Source organism: Labrus mixtus, chromosome 12 (genome assembly GCF_963584025.1).
Source record: "Labrus mixtus chromosome 12, fLabMix1.1, whole genome shotgun sequence".
NCBI classification, from domain to species: domain Eukaryota; kingdom Metazoa; phylum Chordata; class Actinopteri; order Labriformes; family Labridae; genus Labrus; species Labrus mixtus.
Window position 1 is genome coordinate 169742 of NC_083623.1, and position 21944 is coordinate 191685.

The following is a 21944-nucleotide window of genomic DNA, read 5'->3' on the forward strand; positions in this document are numbered from 1 at the left end:
CCTCTGTCTCTAACAGAGTAACAGACCTCCCTCTCTCCTCCTCCTCTGTCTCTAACGGAGTAACAGACCTCCCTCTCTCCTCCTCCTCCTCTGTCTCTAACAGAGTAGCAGTGTATGTGGACTGTCCTGCTGGCTCTCTGTCCTTCTACAGAGTCTCCTCTGACACACTGATCCACCTCCACACCTTCAACACCACCTTCACTGAACCTCTGTATCCTGGGTTTACAATGTGGTCTTATGGTTCTTCAGTGTCTCTGTGTTCTCTCGAGGAGATCCTTGTGGAACCCTTGAGAGACTCTTTCTTTCTTATGATATAAAAGTGATGATTTAAAGATTCAATCAAACACCTGTAACTACTAACTGACAGAAAAGAGTCAAATAATAAGTAATGCTTCACACAGACCAGACCACAGCCTTTGTCTGTCAGCAAAATAATGTGCACATCTGTCAATCTGTCTGTGCAGTCTTATGATTGATTATATAAACAAAACATCGTATTCTGAACAGTGTGTAAGTCTAGTCTGTGTATCATATGTTTTTTTCCTATACATAACAACTGAAGACATTCAGCTGTTATGTCATTTGTTTTCATTCAGTCTATATTCATGTAAAATACACCCACTAATAATCCCACTTTGAGCTGAATATCTTGTATGAAAGATGCAGTACAAATAAAGGCTATCATTATCAGTATTGTTGTTGTTGTTATTGTCGTGAGTTTCCCTGTACATGTAAACAAATCAGGTCGATGTCATCGAGGATTAGAAGCAGAATGGTAAATGACATTTTGGTGGTGGATATCGGCTCCTCTCAGGGTGTAATCACAGAGTCTTTGTGGTTCATTAACAGAGCTTCATGCAGGGATTCACGAGGTCAGTGACCCTCACTCTGTCTAAACAAACAGCCTGCTGTGACGGAGCAGACAGTGAACTTTGTCCTGTATGATCGAGCCCAGCTAACTGGTTCTTCAGCCCTCAGCAGGAACCAGCTGCAAATTAACGTTTCCAACATGTCGGAGAGGAGGACGGCACTGAAGGCTGCAGCAGAGCTAGACTTCCTGCAGTTTAATGATCTGGCCTGTGAAGCAGTAGGTGGAAAGGTGAGTCACTACAAACACTGCAAAAACACATGCAAAGATATTCATTAACTAAATACATGAACACATATTCATGACTTCAAAATATCTAGTACCTGATTCTACTGTGTGTTCTACTGATGAGATCTCCAGACTTTATGCTAAGCTAAATCTTTTCAGGATGTATTGGGTTGTATTCTATATAGTTTGTAGCAAACCATTTCAAGGATTTCCACAGGGTTCAGTGCTTGGTAAAAGGCTAGCTTTGGCAATACCATGAAGAAACACTCCATAATTGTTAATTGTTATGCAGATGATACTTAATTAAACTTCTATCTAAGCTATCTAAAGAAGAAGCATGCCTTACAAAACAGTATGTGACTTTTCCACCTTAAAATAGTAGTTTATATCTAATAGAACATTAACTTCAGGGAGAATGGCGTCTCTCTCATGTCCACAGAGCGCCCCCCTCGCCTGTTCTCAGCACTATGTAACTTTGTCAGCGGGTCGAGGTCATCTGGTGAGAAGTGCGTACGTCTTTATGGCGATGGTTCACACAGCAGCCTTCAGCTACAAAGCAGAAAGTTAGCCCATCTCTGTACTGTTTGATACAACGACTGAGAGGAAGAGGAAGAGGACGGAGACGGATGAAGATAAGAAGATAAAGAGAGACAGACAGAGAGAGAAAGAGAGAGAGAGAGAGAAGCAGAGTGAACATCCCTGAAGATATTATTCATAACAGATTGAGACGTAACGTTAGCTTGTATCGTTAGCGGTGTCATCATTGTCTCATGTGTAGCCGCTTTACCGGCTGCAGAAAGTCATCTAATCCGAGACGATTAGTCTCGGGTTTGACACAAATAAAAAGTTGTCTCTTCCCTCGCCCATCTTAAAGTCAGCTTTATAAGTTAGAACCTTACAAACCTTTCTCAACTAGCAGGTAATAAATGAGCCTCTCCAATGTCACCATTTAGCCATGGCCTATAGTCGTCATGGTAAAAGTTGAATACACAAACACATACTCGACATGCTAACAGTTTGCAAACAACGGACTGTAGACGCTAGAAGAGTCAGATTTGATCTAAATCCTGTTATTTAACTCAACCTTGTAAGTCGACATGGTTCTTTAGCTTCTCAAGTCTTTCTCCGCCCTCTAATTGTCAGCAACTGGTTGTTGTCTTTGAGGGGGAGGCATGTACTGTGGCAGGTAGAGCCTTCAGTTATCAGGCCTGCTCGTGGTACCTACGGTCTCTAAATGTACTATGGGAGGTAGAGCCTTCAGTTATCAGGCCTGCTCATGGTACCTACGGTCTCTAAATGTACTATGGGAGGTAGAGCCTTCAGTTATCAGGCCTGCTCGTGGTACCTACGGTCTCTAAATGTACTATGGGAGGTAGAGCCTTCAGTTATCAAATCTGCTCGTGGTACCTACAGTCTCTAAATGTACTATGGGAGGTAGAGCCTTCAGTTATCAGGCCTGCTCATGGTACCTACGGCCTCTAAATGTACTATGGGAGGTAGAGCCTTCAGTTATCAGGCCTGCTCGTGGTACCTACGGTCTCTAAGTGTACTATGGGAGGTAGAGCCTTCAGTTATCAAATCTGCTCGTGGTACCTACAGTCTCTAAATGTACTATGGGAGGTAGAGCCTTCAGTTATCAGGCCTGCTCATGGTACCTACGGCCTCTAAATGTACTATGGGAGGTAGAGCCTTCAGTTATCAGGCCTGCTCGTGGTACCTACGGTCTCTAAATGTAGTATGGGAGGTAGAGCCTTCAGTTATCAGGCCTGCTCGTGGTACCTACGGTCTCTAAATGTACTATGGGAGGTAGAGCCTTCAGTTATCAAATCTGCTCGTGGTACCTACGGTCTCTAAGTGTACTATGGGAGGTAGAGCCTTCAGTTATCAGGCCTGCTCATGGTACCTACGGCCTCTATATGTACTATGGGAGGTAGAGCCTTCAGTTATCAGGCCTGCTCGTGGTACCTACGGTCTCTAAGTGTACTATGGGAGGTAGAGCCTTCAGTTGTCAGGCCCCTCTCCTTTGTAATCATCTACTAGTCAGGGTCCGGGAGGCCAACACACACTGTACTTTTAAGAACAGACTTAAAACATTCCTATTTGATAAAGCTTATCATTTGTGCTGGCTCAGGCTTGGACAAGCTGCTAGTTATTCTGCTATAGGTTTAGACTGCTGGGGGACTCTCAAACGCTCTCTCTCTCTTTTTCAATGATCCTGGTTCTGCTTGAGATCACTGCTTGTTAAAGTTTTTCTTGTTTGTAGTGGATTGATTGTGCATCTCAATGATATATGAATTCTAGATCTGCTCTTTATGTGATGAGATAATTTGTGTTTTGGATTGGTGCCGTATAAAATAATCAATTGATTGATTGATCACTCTTTCAGGTTATTTTTGCCACAGATGAGTGGTTTGCTCCGGCCTCAAACCTGCTGAAGGTAGGACTCTGAATCCACATTTGATGTTTGGAGAAAGCAGGATTTGGCGTGTGAATGAGTCAAAATGAATTATGTAAAATATTAATAATGTCACCAGACTCATGTTAACGAAAGGACACAAACATCCTCTGGTTCACCCTTTTCATCAATTACATTTTTTGATTGGTACAGAAAGAGCCGCCACAGTTCATTGCTTCTGCCTTCACTGAGTTTGGAAAATGGATGGATGGATGGGAGTCGAGGAGGAAGAGAATTCCAGGTGAGTATGTTTATGCCCTGTTCTCTCAAGTCCAACCAAACAACCAGAAAAAGACGTACTGTATGTCTCTCTTTTTCTCTTTTCCCATTCTGGACATGTGTGATAACATGATGAGTCAGCAGTTTTAAGCTAAAATTTAAACACATTAAACGTTTGAATACAGCAACAAGTCATCAAATTATGCAGCTTGGTCTTTAGTGCAAGATTCAGAATATGTTGGTACCCTTTTAGAGAAGCTCAAGGTGCCAGTTCCCCCGGTAGTCTAAGCCTATTGCAACATAACTAGGAGCTGGTCTACACCAGCACCAGCCCTAACTATGAGATTTATCAAAAAGGAAAGTTTTCAAAACGGCACGTTTCTAGCTTACATAAGTGACTGGTGCCATCGGGCTTCATTGATACATAAAGCTGAGTATCATTTGCATAACAATGAAACTGTATGGAGTGTTTCCTCATAATATTTCCCAGAGGAAGCATATATAATGTAAAGAGAATTGGTCCAAGCACTGAACCTTGTGGCACTCCATGGCTAACTTTGGTGTGCATAGAGGACTCATCATTAACATGTACAAACTGAGATCGGTTTGATAAGTAGGATTCAAACCAACTTAAAGCAGTCCCTGTAATTCCAAGTAAATGTTCTAGTCTGTATAATAGGATCTGATGGTCAATGGTGTCAAAAGCAGCACTAAGATCTAACAAGATGAAGACAGAGAGAAGTCCCCTGTCTGAAGCTAGAAGTAGATCGTTTGTAACTTTAACTAATGCAGTCTCAGTGCTATGGTGGACTCTAAATCCTGACTGGAACTCCTCAAATAAACTGTTGTCATGGAGAAAGTCACACAGCTGTTTAGCTACCACCTTCTCCAGGATCTTTGAGATAAAAGGAAGGTTGGATATAGGCCTATAGTTAGCTAGAGTTCCTGAATCTAGAGTAGGTTTTTTTGAGTAGAGGTTTGATTACCGCTACTTTAAATGACTGTGGTACATAGCCTGCCAGTAAAAACATATTGATCATATCTAATACAGAGTTGCTAACTAAGGGAAAGACTTCCTTAAACAGCTTGGTTGGGATTGGGTCTAAAAGACAGGTTGATGGTTTCGACGCATTAATAATTGAATTTAGCTCTGAAAGGTCAATTGGAGAAAAACAGTCGAGACTAATATCTGGTCCTGGAACTGTCTCTGCCGTATCAGACGTATCTGCACCAGGTAAGGGCAGGAGGTTACCAATTTTGTAACATGCCTTACAAAACAGTATGTGACTTTTCCACCTTAAAATAGTAGTTTATATCTAATAGAACATTAACTTCAGGGAGAATGGCGTCTCTCTCATGTCCACAGAGCGCCCCCCTCGCCTGTTCTCAGCACTATGTAACTTTGTCAGCGGGTCGAGGTCATCTGGTGAGAAGTGCGTACGTCTTTATGGCGATGGTTCACACAGCAGCCTTCAGCTACAAAGCAGAAAGTTAGCCCGTCTCTGTACTGTTTGATACAACGACTGAGAGGAAGAGGAAGAGGACGGAGACGGATGAAGATAAGAAGATAAAGAGAGACAGACAGAGAGAGAAAGAGAGAGAGAGAGAGAAGCAGAGTGAACATCCCTGAAGATATTATTCATAACAGATTGAGACGTAACGTTAGCTTGTATCGTTAGCGGTGTCATCATTGTCTCATGTGTAGCCGCTTTACCGGCTGCAGAAAGTCGTCTAATCCGAGACGATTAGTCTCGGGTTTGACACAAATAAAAAGTTGTCTCTTCCCTCGCCCATCTTAAAGTCAGCTTTATAAGTTAGAACCTTACAAACCTTTCTCAACTAGCAGGTAATAAATGAGCCTCTCCAATGTCACCATTTAGCCATGGCCTATAGTCGTCATGGTAAAAGTTGAATACACAAACACATACTCGACATGCTAACAGTTTGCAAACAACGGACTGTAGACGCTAGAAGAGTCAGATTTGATCTAAATCCTGTTATTTAACTCAACCTTGTAAGTCGACATGGTTCTTTAGCTTCTCAAGTCTTTCTCCGCCCTCTAATTGTCAGCAACTGGTTGTTGTCTTTGAGGGGGAGGCATGTACTGTGGCAGGTAGAGCCTTCAGTTATCAGGCCTGCTCGTGGTACCTACGGTCTCTAAATGTACTATGGGAGGTAGAGCCTTCAGTTATCAGGCCTGCTCGTGGTACCTACGGTCTCTAAATGTACTATGGGAGGTAGAGCCTTCAGTTATCAAATCTGCTCGTGGTACCTACAGTCTCTAAATGTACTATGGGAGGTAGAGCCTTCAGTTATCAGGCCTGCTCATGGTACCTACGGCCTCTAAATGTACTATGGGAGGTAGAGCCTTCAGTTATCAGGCCTGCTCGTTACCAATTTTGTCTCTGATGTCTAGAACTTTGTTGTTGAAAAAGCTCAGGAAGTCATTACTGCTGAGGGCTAAAGGAATACAAGGCTCAATGGAGCTATGACTCTCTGTCAGTCTGGCTACAGTGCTGAAAAGGTATCTAGGATTGCTTTTGTTTTCCTCGATTAGAGAGGAGTAGTAGGCAGCTCGAGCGTGACGTAGAGCCTTCATATATTTTCTATGACTATCCTGCCAGAATAAACGAGATTCTACTGTTTTGGTCGAGCGCCTTATTCTTTTCGGGACGATTGTTTTAGAGTACGGGTTTCTGAGTTGAACCATGGAGCTAGTCTCTGCCGTTTGATAAGCTTCTGTTTTAGTTCTATTCCATAGTCTTGTCTCTATTGGACATGCCAGGAAAAACTTCCAAAGCTAGACATCCTGGAGGATCCTGATAAGATATCTGAACCACCTCAACTGGACCCTTTGATATGAAGGAGTAATCGGTCGAGGTCTGGATGCCGTCTGGTTTTCTGAGCTTCTCACCCTCTCTATAACTCTGATACCAGTCACCCTGCAAAGGAAACTCATTTTGCCCACTTGTAATCTCATTTTTCTGTCAGTTTGGTCCCTTTTGGTCCTTTTGCGTCTGCTCATTGCCACAGGTGAGGGTAAAGGCCCTGACACACCAAGAAGACCCTTCTCCTTTGGTGAGCGGTCGTCGCCCTAGTTTTTGCGGTGTACCAGCACCTGCATCAGTCGCCGGCGCGTTTGGGGTAGGAATCTCTCTGATTGGCAGTTCAGCTAAGCGAAACAGGAGAGCCAGTGCACGAGAAGAAATGCAGAAGCGCCTCTTCTCTTCTTGTTCCACTAATGAAAGACCAAGAGCCGCCAGCACCATTTTCAACTTTTTATCAGACATTATTCTCCATTAGAAGTTCCTATAATACCAGTGTTGTGCGTCACAGTGAGAAAATTTTCTTTTCGTATCATAAAAACGGTTTATTTATCCGCGTTCTTCCTCATCCTCTTCTAGTTTCCCCTTTTTGGAATGACAATTACAGACTACCGCCACCTGCTGGTATGGAGTTATTTCCTCTCACTCATGCGCAGAACATATGTGGTGGTTGGCCGCAGTCTTTGAGATGTGTTCTAGTGAAACTTTTTGGCCAAGACAAAAGACGTCATGTGCCTTCGTTGCCACCAGTTCTTTGCCGTCTGCTTGGTGTGTCAGGGCCTTAAAAGTGGAGATTGACTGGTAATGTTAGAGTTTGTCATCAGGGTTCAGCTCCCTTTTAACAACATTATGGTACAACACTAACTGCTGCACAAATCAGTCTCAATTTCATGATCCATTTTACCCCCACTGTAAAATAGAGTCCAAGATATTTTATGTATATCCATCCATCCATCCCTTTTCTTCAACAGTCTGGGTCAGGTTCTGGTGGCTTGACCCAAGTGCAGAATGAAAAAATAAAAATATTTATTTAAACAAAAAGGCAAACAAAAACTTACTTTCTTGAAAAGACGAAAGGTAATAAAGGTAGCCACGAGGAATCACTGGGAGCACAAGGAAAACTAACATCTGACATAACTACCAACAACACCGACAAATGACAATGAACTCACACAGAGGGTAAGAAACACAGAGACTAAATAGACATAGGGTAATCAGACACAGGTGAGACTAACAAGACACAGGTGAGGACAATCAGGGCAAACAACATGAAAGGAAACACACAGAGGCAGGAATACAATACAAGAAACACTGAGGACATTTACAAAACTAAATCATGAAACACTAAAGACACACAGAACTCAAGAATGAACAAAACACACTAGAACATAAAGAAACACTAAACACTGAAATACAAAACTAAATAAGACCAAATCATGACACTATCTTTATGTCACAGGAATATCAATGCCTTGTGGCTCTGGAGGTTTAAGTTCTTTTTTAGAAACAAATTGAAAGTACAAAACTTTTGCCTCCTGAAGTTTAACCTGGATGAAATCTATCTTTTATTATTCTGCTATTTCTGGAAGGTCACGACTGGTGCATTATCCAGCTGGGAGTACCAGGGTTGATCTATGGCTTTGATGTCGACACGTCCTTCTTCACTGGAAACCACTCGCCCTACGTCTCAATCCAGGCCGGCTGTCTAGGTATCAACCATCTTCTGCTTATTACACAAGATTTTTTAGAAGTGAATGACTTTCTCTCTATGTACATAAAAAAAGGTGTTATATGACACAAAATCATCATGGGCCTTATCTTTCATCCAGTGCGAAGCGGCGCAGTGCAAGTGTTATGCAAGTTTCCTGACACTTGCGGCCACTGAAATCCTGAAGACTCTAGTGCAGAGGTCGCCAACCTTTTTTCATCTCAGAGCTACTTTCAAAAAATTAAAGTGGCCAAGGGCTACTTGCATCAAATTGCTTGCATTTATTTACATAGCTCAGCTGAATTAAGCTACTGTTTGTACGTGTGTGTGAAATTGCAATAAGTCAATGCTTATCAATAATCTTAAAATCACATCAATGTCCAAGAAAACATTAGTACTTCATACTTGTTTTTATGGGTAGGAAGAGGTGCATTTACCGTCGTCAGATTTTTATTTTTATTTTTAACACAGTCGGTCAACCTATAGGCAAGCTACTGAAACCAGTAGCTCCCGAGCAACCTGTTGGAGACCCCTGCTCTAGTGGCACTGGTGACCCAGGTGACTCTAGTGGCACTGGAGACCCTGGTGACGCTAGTGGTTCTGGAGAACATGGTGACTCTAATGGCACTGGAGAACCTGGTGACTCTAATGGCACTGGAGAACCTGGTGACTCTAATGGCACTGGAGAACCTGGTGACTCTAGTGGCACTGGAGACCCTGGTGACTCGAGTGGCTCTGGTGACCCTGGTGACTCTAGTGACACTGGAGACCCTGGTGACTCTAGTGGCACTGGAGAACCTGGTGACTCTAGTGACACTGGAGAACATGATGACTCTAGTGGCACTGGAGAACCTGGTGACTCTAGTAGTTCTGGAGAACATGGTGACTCTAGTGGATCTGGTGAAACTGGTGACTCTAGTGGCACTGGAGACCCTGGTGACTCGAATGGCTCTGGTGACCCTGGTGACTCTAGTGGCAATGGAGACCCTGTTGACTCTAGTGGCACTGAAGAACCTGGTGACTCTAGTGGCTCTGGAGAACCTGGTGACTCTAGTGGCTCTGGAGAACATGGTGACTCCATGGTGCCAGTTCCCCCAGTAGTCTAAGCCTATAGCAGCATAACTAAGAGCTGGTCTACACCAGCACCAGCCCTAACTATAAGATTTATCAAAAAGGAAAGTTTTAAGTCTATTCTTAAAAATACAGACTGTGTCTGGAAGGCGGTTCCAGAGGAGAGGAGCCCGATAACTGAAGGCTTTACCCCCCATAGTACACTCAGAGACTGTAGGTACCACTAGCAGGCCTGCATTCTGGGACCGTAATGTTCTCGAAGGACAGTACGGCACTAGTAGCTCCTTAAGATAAGATGGTGCCTGGCCATTTAGAGCTTTGTAGGTGAGAAGAAGGATCTTGAATTCTATTCTAGACTGTATAGGGAGCCAGTGCAGAGAAGCTAATATGGTCCCTCTTCCTAGTTCTGGTCAGTACACGAGCTGCAGCGTTCTGGACTAGTTGAAGAGTCTATAGAGACTTGCCAGAGCACCCAGACAAAAGAGAGTTACAATAATCCAATCTGGAGGTAACAAATGCATGAACTAGTTTTTCTGCATTATTTTGCAACATGATATTCCTGTTCTTAGATATATTACGAAGGTGAAAATAGGCAGTTCTTGAAATTTGCCTGATGTGAGAGCTAAAGGACATATCTTGATCAAATAGAACTCCTAGATTCCTAACAGTGGTGCTAGATGCCAGGCTGATGTCACTAAGGACAGTCAAATCACGAGAAAAAGTCTCTCTGAGGTTCAACAGGATCTGATGGTCAATGGTGTCAAAAGCAGCACTAAGATCTAACAAGACGAGCACAGAGAGAAGTCCCCTGTCTGAAGCTAGCAGTAGGTCGTTTGTAACTTCAACTAATGCAGTCTCAGTGCTATGGTGGACTCTAAATCCTGACTGAAGCTCCTCAAATAAACTGTTGTCATGGAGAAAGTCACACAGCTGATTAGCTACCACCTTCTCCAGGATCTTCGAGATAAAAGGAAGGTTGGATATAGGCCTGTAGTTAGCTAGAGTTCCTGAATCTAGAGTAGGCATTTTAAGTAGAGGTTTGAGTACCGCTACTTTAAATGCCTGTGGTACGTAGCCTGTCAGTATAGACGAATTGATCATATCTAATATAGAGATGCTAACTAAGGGAAAGACTTCCTTAAACAGCTTGGTTGGGATTGGGTCCAAAAGACAGGTTGACGGTTGTTCTGGAGAACATGGTGACTCTAGTGGATCTGGTGAAACTGGTGACTCTAGTGGCACTGGAGAACCTGGTGACTCTAGTAGTTCTGGAGAACCTGGTGACTCTAGTAGCACTGGAGACCCTGGTGACTCTAGGGGCTCTGGAGAACCTGTTGACTCTAGTGGCACTGGATAACCTGGTGACTCTAGTGGCACTGGAGAACATGGTGACTCTAGTGGTTCTGGAGAACATGATGACTCTAGTGGCACTGGAGAACATGGTGACTCTAGTGGATCTGGAGAGCCTGGTGACTCTAGTGACACTGGAGAACATGATGACTCTAGTGGATCTGGAGAACCTGGTGACTCTAGTGACACTGGAGAACATGGTGACTCTAGTGGCACTGGAGAACATGGTGACTCTAGTGGATCTGGTGAACATGGTGACTCTAGTGGATCTGGAGAACCTGGTGACTCTAGTGACACTGGAGAACATAGTGACTCTAGTGGTTCTAGAGAACATGATGACACTAGTGGATCTGGTGAAACTGGTGACTCTAGTGGCACTGGAGAACCTGGTGACTCTAGTGGCACTGGAGAACATGGTGACTCTAGTGGCACTGGAGAACCTGGTGACTCTAGTGGCACTGGAGACCCTGGTGACTCTAGTGGATCTGGAGACCCTGTTGACTCTAGGGGCTCTAGGGGCTCTGGTGACTCTGGTGACTCTAGTGGCACTGGAGACCCTGGTGACTCTAGTGGTTCTGGAGATCATGGTAACTCTAGTGGATCTGGTGAAACTGGTGACTCTAGTGGCACTGGAGAACCTGGTGACTCTAGTGGCTCTGGAGAACATGGTGACTCTAGTGGCACTGGAGAACTTGATGACTAGTGGCACTGGAGAACCTGGTGACTCTAGTGGCACTGGAGAACATGGTGACTCTAGTGGCACTGGAAAACCTGGTGACTCTAGTAGTTCTGGAGAACATGGTGACTCTAGTGGATCTGGTGAAACTGGTGACTCTAGTGGCACTGGAGACCCTGGTGACTCGAGTGGCTCTGGTGACCCTGTTGACTCTAGTGACACTGGAGAACATGGTGACTCTAGTGGCACTGGAGAACATGGTGACTCTAGTGGATCTGGTGAACATGGTGACTCTAGTGGATCTGGAGAACCTGGTGACTCTAGTGACACTGGAGAACGTAGTGACTCTAGTGGTTCTAGAGAACATGATGACACTAGTGGATCTGGTGAAACTGGTGACTCTAGTGGCACTGGAGACCCTGGTGACTCGAGTGGCTCTGGTGACCCTGGTGACTCTAGTGGCACTGGAGACCCTGTTGACTCTAGTGGCACTGGAGAACCTGGTGATTCTAGTGGCTCTGGAGACCCTGGTGACTCTAGTGGCACTGGATAACCTGGTGACTCTAGTGGCACTGGAGAACATGGTGACTCTAGTGGCACTGGAGAACCTGGTGACTCTAGTGGCACTGGAGACCCTGGTGACTCTAGTGGATCTGGAGACCCTGTTGACTCTAGGGGCTCTAGGGGCTCTGGTGACCCTGGTGACTCTAGTGGCACTGGAGACCCTGGTGACTCTAGTGGTTCTGGAGATCATGGTAACTCTAGTGGATCTGGTGAAACTGGTGACTCTAGTGGCACTGGAGAACCTGGTGACTCTAGTGGCTCTGGAGAACATGGTGACTCTAGTGGCACTGGAGAACTTGATGACTAGTGGCACTGGATAACCTGGTGACTCTAGTGGCACTGGAGAACATGGTGACTCTAGTGGATCTGGTGAACATGGTGACTCTAGTGGATCTGGAGAACCTGGTGACTCTAGTGACACTGGAGAACATAGTGACTCTAGTGGCACTGGAGAACATGGTGACTCTAGTGGCACTGGAGAACCTGGTGATTCTAGTGGCTCTGGAGACCCTGGTGACTCTAGTGGCACTGGATAACCTGGTGACTCTAGTGGCACTGGAGAACATGGTGACTCTAGTGGCACTGGAGAACCTGGTGACTCTAGTGGCACTGGAGACCCTGGTGACTCTAGTGGCTCTGGAGATCATGGTAACTCTAATGGATCTGGTGAAACTGGTGACTCTAGTGGCACTGGAGAACCTGGTGACTCTAGTGGCTCTGGAGAACATGGTGACTCTAGTGGCACTGGAGAACTTGATGACTAGTGGCACTGGATAACCTGGTGACTCTAGTGGCACTGGAGAACATGGTGACTCTAGTGGATCTGGTGAACATGGTGACTCTAGTGGATCTGGAGAACCTGGTGACTCTTGTGGCACTGGAAAACCTGGTGACTCTAGTAGTTCTGGAGAACATGGTGACTCTAGTGGATCTGGTGAAACTGGTGACTCTAGTGGCACTGGAGACCCTGGTGACTCGAGTGGCTCTGGTGACCCTGTTGACTCTAGTGACACTGGAGAACATGGTGACTCTAGTGGCACTGGAGAACATGGTGACTCTAGTGGATCTGGTGAACATGGTGACTCTAGTGGATCTGGAGAACCTGGTGACTCTAGTGACACTGGAGAACGTAGTGACTCTAGTGGTTCTAGAGAACATGATGACACTAGTGGATCTGGTGAAACTGGTGACTCTAGTGGCACTGGAGACCCTGGTGACTCGAGTGGCTCTGGTGACCCTGGTGACTCTAGTGGCACTGGAGACCCTGTTGACTCTAGTGGCACTGGAGAACCTGGTGATTCTAGTGGCTCTGGAGACCCTGGTGACTCTAGTGGCACTGGATAACCTGGTGACTATAGTGTCACTGGAGAACATGGTGACTCTAGTGGCACTGGAGAACCTGGTGACTCTAGTGGCACTGGAGACCCTGGTGACTCTAGTGGATCTGGAGTCCCTGTTGACTCTAGGGGCTCTAGGGGCTCTGGTGACCCTGGTGACTCTAGGGGCTCTGGTGACCCTGGTGACTCTAGTGGCACTGGAGACCCTGGTGACTCTAGTGGTTCTGGAGATCATGGTAACTCTAGTGGATCTGGTGAAACTGGTGACTCTAGTGGCACTGGAGAACCTGGTGACTCTAGTGGCTCTGGAGAACATGGTGACTCTAGTGGCACTGGAGAACTTGATGACTAGTGGCACTGGAGAACCTGGTGACTCTAGTGGCACTGGAGAACATGGTGACTCTAGTGGCACTGGAAAACCTGGTGACTCTAGTAGTTCTGGAGAACATGGTGACTCTAGTGGATCTGGTGAAACTGGTGACTCTAGTGGCACTGGAGACCCTGGTGACTCGAGTGGCTCTGGTGACCCTGTTGACTCTAGTGACACTGGAGAACATGGTGACTCTAGTGGCACTGGAGAACATGGTGACTCTAGTGGATCTGGTGAACATGGTGACTCTAGTGGATCTGGAGAACCTGGTGACTCTAGTGACACTGGAGAACGTAGTGACTCTAGTGGTTCTAGAGAACATGATGACACTAGTGGATCTGGTGAAACTGGTGACTCTAGTGGCACTGGAGACCCTGGTGACTCGAGTGGCTCTGGTGACCCTGGTGACTCTAGTGGCACTGGATAACCTGGTGACTCTAGTGGCACTGGAGAACATGGTGACTCTAGTGGCACTGGAGAACCTGGTGACTCTAGTGGCACTGGAGACCCTGGTGACTCTAGTGGATCTGGAGACCCTGTTGACTCTAGGGGCTCTAGGGGCTCTGGTGACCCTGGTGACTCTAGTGGCACTGGAGACCCTGGTGACTCTAGTGGTTCTGGAGATCATGGTAACTCTAGTGGATCTGGTGAAACTGGTGACTCTAGTGGCACTGGAGAACCTGGTGACTCTAGTGGCTCTGGAGAACATGGTGACTCTAGTGGCAATGGAGAACTTGATGACTAGTGGCACTGGATAACCTGGTGACTCTAGTGGCACTGGAGAACATGGTGACTCTAGTGGATCTGGTGAACATGGTGACTCTAGTGGATCTGGAGAACCTGGTGACTCTAGTGACACTGGAGAACATAGTGACTCTAGTGGTTCTAGAGAACATGATGACACTAGTGGATCTGGTGAAACTGGTGACTCTAGTGGCACTGGAGAACCTGGTGACTCTAGTGACACTGGAGAACTTGGTGACTAGTGGCACTGGATAACCTGGTAACTCTAGTGGTACTGGAGAACATGGTGACTCTAGTGGATCTGCTGATCATGGTGACTCTAGTGGATCTGGAGAACCTGGTGACTCTAGTGACACTGGAGAACATAGTGACTCTAGTGGATCTGGTGAAACTGGTGACTCTAGTGGCACTGGAGAACCTGGTGACTCTAGTGGCACTGGAGACCCTGGTGACTCGAGTGGCTCTGGAGACCCTGGTGACTCGAGTGGCTCTGGTGACCCTGGTGACTCTAGTGGCACTGGAGACCCTGTTGACTCTAGTGGCACTCGAGAACCTGGTGATTCTAGTGGCTCTGGAGACCCTGGTGACTCTAGTGGCACTGGATAACCTGGTGACTCTAGTGGCACTGGAGAACATGGTGACTCTAGTGGCACTGGAGACCCTGGTGACTCTAGTGATTCTGGAGATCATGGTGACTCTAGTGGATCTGGTGAAACTGGTGACTCTAGTGGCACTGGAGAACCTAGTTACTCTAGTGGCTCTGGAGAACATGGTGACTCTAGTGGCACTGGAGACCCTGGTGACTCCAGTGGATCTAGAGACCCTGTTGACTCTAGGGGCTCTGGTGACCCTGGTAACTCTAGTGGCACTGGAGACCCTGGTGACTCCAGTAGATCTGGAGACCCTGTTGACTCTAAGGGCTCTGGTGACCCTGGTGACTCCAGTAGATCTGGAGACCCTGTTGACTCTAAGGGCTCTGGTGACCCTGGTGACTCTAGTGGCACTGGAGACCCTGGTGACTCTAGTGGCTCTGGAGACCATGGTGACTATAGTGGCACTGGTGAAAATGATGACTCTAGTGGCACTGGAGACCCTGGTGACTCTAGTGGTTCTGGAGATCATGGTGACTCTAGTGGCACTGGAGACCCTGGTGACTCTAGTGGATCTGGAGAACCTGTTGACTCTAGTGACACTGGAGAACTTGGTGACTAGTGGCACTGGATAACCTGGTGACTCTAGTGGCACTGGAGAACATGGTGACTCTAGTGGCACTGGAGACCCTGTTGACTCTAGTGGCACTCGAGAACCTGGTGATTCTAGTGGCTCTGGAGACCCTGGTGACTCTAGTGGCACTGGATAACCTGGTGACTCTAGTGGCACTGGAGAACATGGTGACTCTAGTGGCACTGGAGACCCTGGTGACTCTAGTGGTTCTGGAGATCATGGTGACTCTAGTGGATCTGGTGAAACTGGTGACTCTAGTGGCACTGGAGAACCTAGTTACTCTAGTGGCTCTGGAGAACATGGTGACTCTAGTGGCACTGGAGACCCTGGTGACTCCAGTGGATCTAGAGACCCTGTTGACTCTAGGGGCTCTGGTGACCCTGGTAACTCTAGTGGCACTGGAGACCCTGGTGACTCCAGTAGATCTGGAGACCCTGTTGACTCTAAGGGCTCTGGTGACCCTGGTGACTCCAGTAGATCTGGAGACCCTGTTGACTCTAAGGGCTCTGGTGACCCTGGTGACTCTAGTGGCACTGGAGACCCTGGTGACTCTAGTGGCTCTGGAGACCATGGTGACTATAGTGGCACTGGTGAAAATGATGACTCTAGTGGCACTGGAGACCCTGGTGACTCTAGTGGCACTGGAGACCCTGTTGACTCTAGTGGTTCTGGAGATCATGGTGACTCTAGTGGATCTGGTGAAACTGGTGACTCTAGTGGATCTGGAGAACCTGTTGACTCTAGTGACACTGGAGAACTTGGTGACTAGTGGCACTGGATAACCTGGTGACTCTAGTGGCACTGGAGAACATGGTGACTCTAGTGGATCTGGTGAACATGGTGACTCTAGTGGATCTGGAGAACCTGGTGACTCTAGTGGATCTGGTGAACATGGTGACTCTAGTGGATCTGGAGAACCTGGTGACTCTAGTGACACTGGAGAACATAGTGACTCTAGTGGTTCTGGAGAACATGGTGACTCTAGTGGCACTGGAGACCCTGGTGACTCCAGTGGATCTAGAGACCCTGTTGACTCTAGGGGCTCTGGTGACCCTGGTAACTCTAGTGGCACTGGAGACCCTGGTGACTCCAGTAGATCTGGAGACCTTGTTGACTCTAGGGACCCTGGTGACTCTAGTGGCACTGGAGACCCTGGTGACTCTAGTGGTTCTGGAGATCATGGTGACTCTAGTGGATCTGGTGAAACTGGTAACTCTAGTGGCACTGGAGAACCTGGTGACTCTAGTGGCTCTGGAGAACATGGTGACTCTAGTGGCACTGGAGACCCTGGTGACTCCAGTGGATCTAGAGACCCTGTTGACTCTAGGGGCTCTGGTGACCCTGGTAACTCTAGTGGCACTGGAGACCCTGTTGACTCTAGGGGCTCTGGTGACCCTGGTGACTCTAGTGGCACTGGAGACCCTGGTGACTCTAGTGGTTCTGGAGATCATGGTGACTCTAGTGGTTCTGGAGATCATGGTGACTCTAGTGGATCTGGTGAAACTGGTGACTCTAGTGCACTAGTAACCCTGGAGACTATAGTGGCACTGGTGAAAATGATGACTCAAGTGGCACTGGAGACCCTGGTGACTCAAGTGGCACTGGAGAAAATGGTGACTCTAGTGACACTGGAGACCCTGGTGACTCTAGTGGCACTGGAGACCCTGTTGACTCTAGGGGCTCTGGAGACCCTGGTGACTCTAGTGGCACTGTAGACCCTGTTGACTGTAGGGGCTCTGGAGACCGTGGTGACTTGAGTGGCACTGGAGAACCTGGTGACTCTAGTGGCACTGGAGACCCTGATGACTCTAGTGGCACTGGAGACCCTGTTGACTCTAGGGGCTCTGGAGACGCTGGTGACTTGAGTGGCACTGGAGACCCTGGTGACTCTAGTGGTTCTGGAGACCATGGTGACTCTAGTGGATCTGGTGAAACTGGTGACTCTAGTGCCCTAGTAACCCTGGAGACTATAGTGGCACTCGTGAAAATGATGACTCTAGTGGCACTGGAGACCCTGGTGACTCAAGTGGCACTAGAGAAAATGGTGACTCTAGTGACACTGGATACCCTGGTGACTCTAGTGGCACTGGAGACACTGTTGACTCTAGGGGCTCTGGAGACCCTGGTGACTCAAGTGGCACTGGAGAACCTGGTGACTCTAGTGGCACTGGATACCCTGGTGACTCTAGTGGCACTGGAGACACTGTTGACTCTAGGGGCTCTGGAGACCCTGGTGACTCTAGTGGCACTGGAGACCCTGTTGGCTCTAGGGGCTCTGGAGACCCTGGTGACTTGAGTGGTTCTGGAGACCATGGTGACTCTAGTGGATCTGGTGAAACTGGTGACTCTAGTGCACTGGTAACCCTGGAGACTTCAGTGGCACTGGTGAAAATGGTGACTCTAGTGGCACTGGAGACCCTTGTGACTCTAGTGGTTCTGGAGACCATGGTGACTCTAGTGCACTAGTAACCCTGGAGACTATAGTGGCACTGGTGAAAATGATGACTCTAGTGGCACTGGAGACCCTGGTGACTCAAGTGGCACTGGAGAAAATGGTGACTCTAGTGACACTGGAGAACCTGGTGACTCTAGTGGCACTGGAGACCCTGGTGACTCTAGTGGCACTGGAGACCCTGTTGACTCTAGGGGCTCTGGAGACCCTGGTGACTTGAGTGGCACTGGAGGCACTGGTGACTCGAGTGGCACAGGTTTTTGGACTTAAAATCAGGTGTCGTATGTGCAGTCTTGATTCTTTGCTATATTGAAGACACAAAAAGTGAGTGCACCATAGTTAAAGAGTACTTCATTCACATAGTAAGAGGTGAAACTTACTATGGGGGGCTACATGTCGGGAGGGAGTACCCTAAAAAGTGAGCAATGAGTTCATGTTGAACCTTGATGGAGGGCAATTCAGTGGACATTAAAAGAGTGAAGCTGTTCTTATATCCACTGTTTATGATCTCCTCCAGATGAAACATCCCCTTTCACCCTGGATGGAGACCGAACTGGCATGGCCGCCTCTGACAGCCAACTGGCTGCTGTCGCCAAGGTAACACACACACACACACACACAAAACATTTATGACATGCCCTATGATTTCAATAGTGAAGCCAAGGCAGAAATGTCCCAAACCTGCACCTTCTTTAATATCCAGCAGGGGTTGAAACCGTCTGAATATATGGTTGCCTTTAGTTAAATGTTCCTACTTGTCAATTGATTTAATTCCACAGTAAACATTTTTCCTATGGACTTTATGGTCTTAATCTGTCGCTTCAAGTCTTCAGCAATTCAGCATGATGTTCAGTTTATTCAATTCAATTTGAGTAAATAATTGTCCCATTAATCGACCTGGAAATAGGGGAGGAGTCAGGGCAGGGTCACCTTTGATTGGCATGTTGTTACCATGGCAGCCTGTCAAACATTATAGAGATGTTTCAAAGTGTATCCCTCCCATCCAAAAACCCAAGATGCTCAAAACATCTAACTTAAGGCTCCAAAAGAGAAGTTCACAAGCCAAGCTGAAGTCACCATGGCAACGCCCACGTCTAAAGTCTACGGTTATACACAGAGATCTGGGTTTATTGTGAATGACAGCTAAGGTGTGGTTTGATTGACAGCTGGGCTCAGAGGCGTGGCCTGACCTGGTGTGTGTGACACAGCTGAAACCTGGATACTCTGACAGCTGCCATAACTACTTCAAAGTCAGTTTCAACCACAGAGTGACACACCTGCGCCTCAACATGTACCCAGGTACACACAAACACACACACACACACATTAATATAATCACATAAAACACACTGAACTGTTCAGTATCTGTGGGTCATCAGATGGAGGGATAGCCAGACTGCGGGTTTACGGAGTCGGAGAGAGCGACTGGTCGTCTGTGCCCTCCCACCAGGACGTCGACCTGCTGGCTCTGACCAACGGGGGAGTCTGTCTCAGCTACAGTGACGCCCACTTCGGGCATCCACGCAACGTGATTGGTCAGGATTTATCTTTTTATGTTTATTGCTGACATCATCGAGTTTGATGTTACTATAAGTGTACAATGTTACCTTCAGTCAGCTTCAGCCCTGCTCCTGCTAAAATCAGCAACCAACTGACTGTGGGTGGACTGAATCAGTGGTGACTCTAGTGGTGTTGGGGTGTAACCAACGGGAGACTTTGGTTACACTGGTGGTATGGAGACACTGGTGGCACTGGTGGTATGCTGTGTTTTCTTTGCAGGTCTCGGCCAAGCTCTCAACATGGCTGACGGCTGGGAAACAGCCCGCAGACTGGACAGGCCAAAACAGCTAAAGGTATAAACACACACATCCTGACAGTAACAACAACGTCCCTCAGATTTCAATGTAACAAGAGTATACTACGCCTGAACTTAGAAGGTTTACTTTTGGTGAGATCCACTTTGGTTCCTGTAACGACTGATCCACTAACGACCATCAAGGTTCCTCTGGTACTTGGGTTCGGGGTTTACCTTATCTTAAGTACCAGCTGTGTCCCTGCTTGTCTTACAGGTGGACCAGAGAGGGATCCTGCAGGTCCCAGGCTGGGAGTGGGCCGTGTTTCGACTTGGCCATTCAGGAGTCATCAGCAGCATCGAGGTCGACACCAAACACTTTAAAGGTTAGCATCACACAGCTACTGTCTTTGTAGTTCTTTAAGCAGGAGACTACATCACTTCACCTGTGTTCCCTTCCAGGTAACTTCCCGGACTCTTGCTGGATCGAGGCTTGTTCTTTGACCGAGGAGGAGGAGGCTCAGGGCGTCAGGGGCAGGTGGAATTCTGGGAAATGGCAGGTCCTGCTTCCTCCTCAGAAAGTAAGTTTACTTCCTGTCCGACTCTGTTCCCTTCCTGTTGATTGTTAGTCATTGTTTAAAACACACGTAAAGTCACAAACAATTAAATCCATCCGTCCACACACAACACACACACACACACACACACACACACACACACACACACACACACACACATCTACACCACTGGTCCTGTTTAGTTTTATATCATCTCTGCTCCGATGATGTTTAAAGTGTTTCCTATTATTTTAAATGTAAAGATCATTATTAGAGAGAAATTAATATTTATTTATTTCTACTTCCTGTCTGTTCATATGATGAGTGTTTATAATCTACTTCCTGTCTGATCATGAGTGTTTATAATCTACTTCCTGTCTGATCATGAGTGTTTATAATCTACTTCCTGTCTGTTCATATGATGAGTGTTTATAATCTACTTCCTGTCTGTTCATATGATGAGTGTTTATAATCTACTTCCTGTCTGTTCATATGATGAGTGTTTATAATCTACTTCCTGTCTGTTCATATGATGAGTGTTTATATTTAATCTACTTCCTGTCTGCTCATGAGTGTTTATAATATACTTCCTGTCTGATCATGAGTGTTTATAATCTACTTCCTGTCTGTTCATATGATGAGTGTTTATAATCTACTTCCTGTCTGTTCATATGATGAGTGTTTATATTTAATCTACTTCCTGTCTGCTCATGAATGTTTATAATCTACTTCCTGTCTGCAGCTCCGCCCTCACCACACACACCTCTACAGCCGCAGCGACCTCACCTTGATCTCACCTGTCACTCATGTGCGTCTCGTCATCAGTCCGGACGGAGGAGTCAGCCGGCTGCGCCTGTGGGGTCGAGCCACGCCCATCACCTCTGCTCCGGCCAATCAGAAGAGAGCTGTCTCCAAACTGTGATCCTGGACAAAAACTCAAACACTGACAGGACGTAAAAGATCTGATCCGTGGTTGATGACGATGTCACCAACCAGTCAGGAAATAAAATAGGAGTCATGTTGCAGTTTGTTTCTTTAAAGGTTTAATATGTATAATATTTACACTCAAATATCTGAATTCATTCAGACTGGACTAAACCTACATGATGATCCACTACTCTTCTCCTCTGGCGCCCCCCAGTGGTGGAATGAACTACCATTTGATCTGTAGAGTCCCTCTGCACCTTTAAAGGTGTAAAATGTTTTAGCAGAGAGGACTCCCATGATTCCCTGCCAGCTTCAACATCATCTTTGTTATTGTTTTGATTGAGCGCCCCCTGTTGGCTGAATTTACAAACTGTGCATTTTAGATTCTAAACATTTCAGATTCATAATCTTAATCTCGTTTATGACATCATTCACTTTCTGACCCTGAATAAACCACTGAGTAATTACCCAAAATCCTCTCTGTCTCTCTCTCCGTCAATGACGTCTCCACTTTCTTCTTACGTGAAAAAATACGTGACCTTGAACCTGACCTTTGACCCCCGCCTGTGCAGCCTGG

The 21944-nt window shown here is 46.7% G+C and overlaps 1 protein-coding gene across 1 annotated transcript; it reads left to right on the forward strand.

Annotated features, from left to right (window-relative positions):
- Positions 1-860: 860 nt before the first annotated feature.
- Positions 861-21463, forward strand: allc (allantoicase). The gene is made up of 11 exons (XM_061052847.1): positions 861-1099; positions 3483-3533; positions 3705-3792; positions 8185-8304; positions 18609-18688; positions 19258-19390; positions 19471-19626; positions 19871-19944; positions 20161-20269; positions 20346-20464; positions 21183-21463. The coding sequence occupies exons 1-11, from the start codon at positions 1010-1012 to the stop codon at positions 21360-21362; spliced, it is 1200 nt and encodes a 399-aa protein (XP_060908830.1). The 5' UTR covers positions 861-1009; the 3' UTR covers positions 21363-21463.
- The last annotated feature ends 481 nt before the right edge of the window (positions 21464-21944 follow it).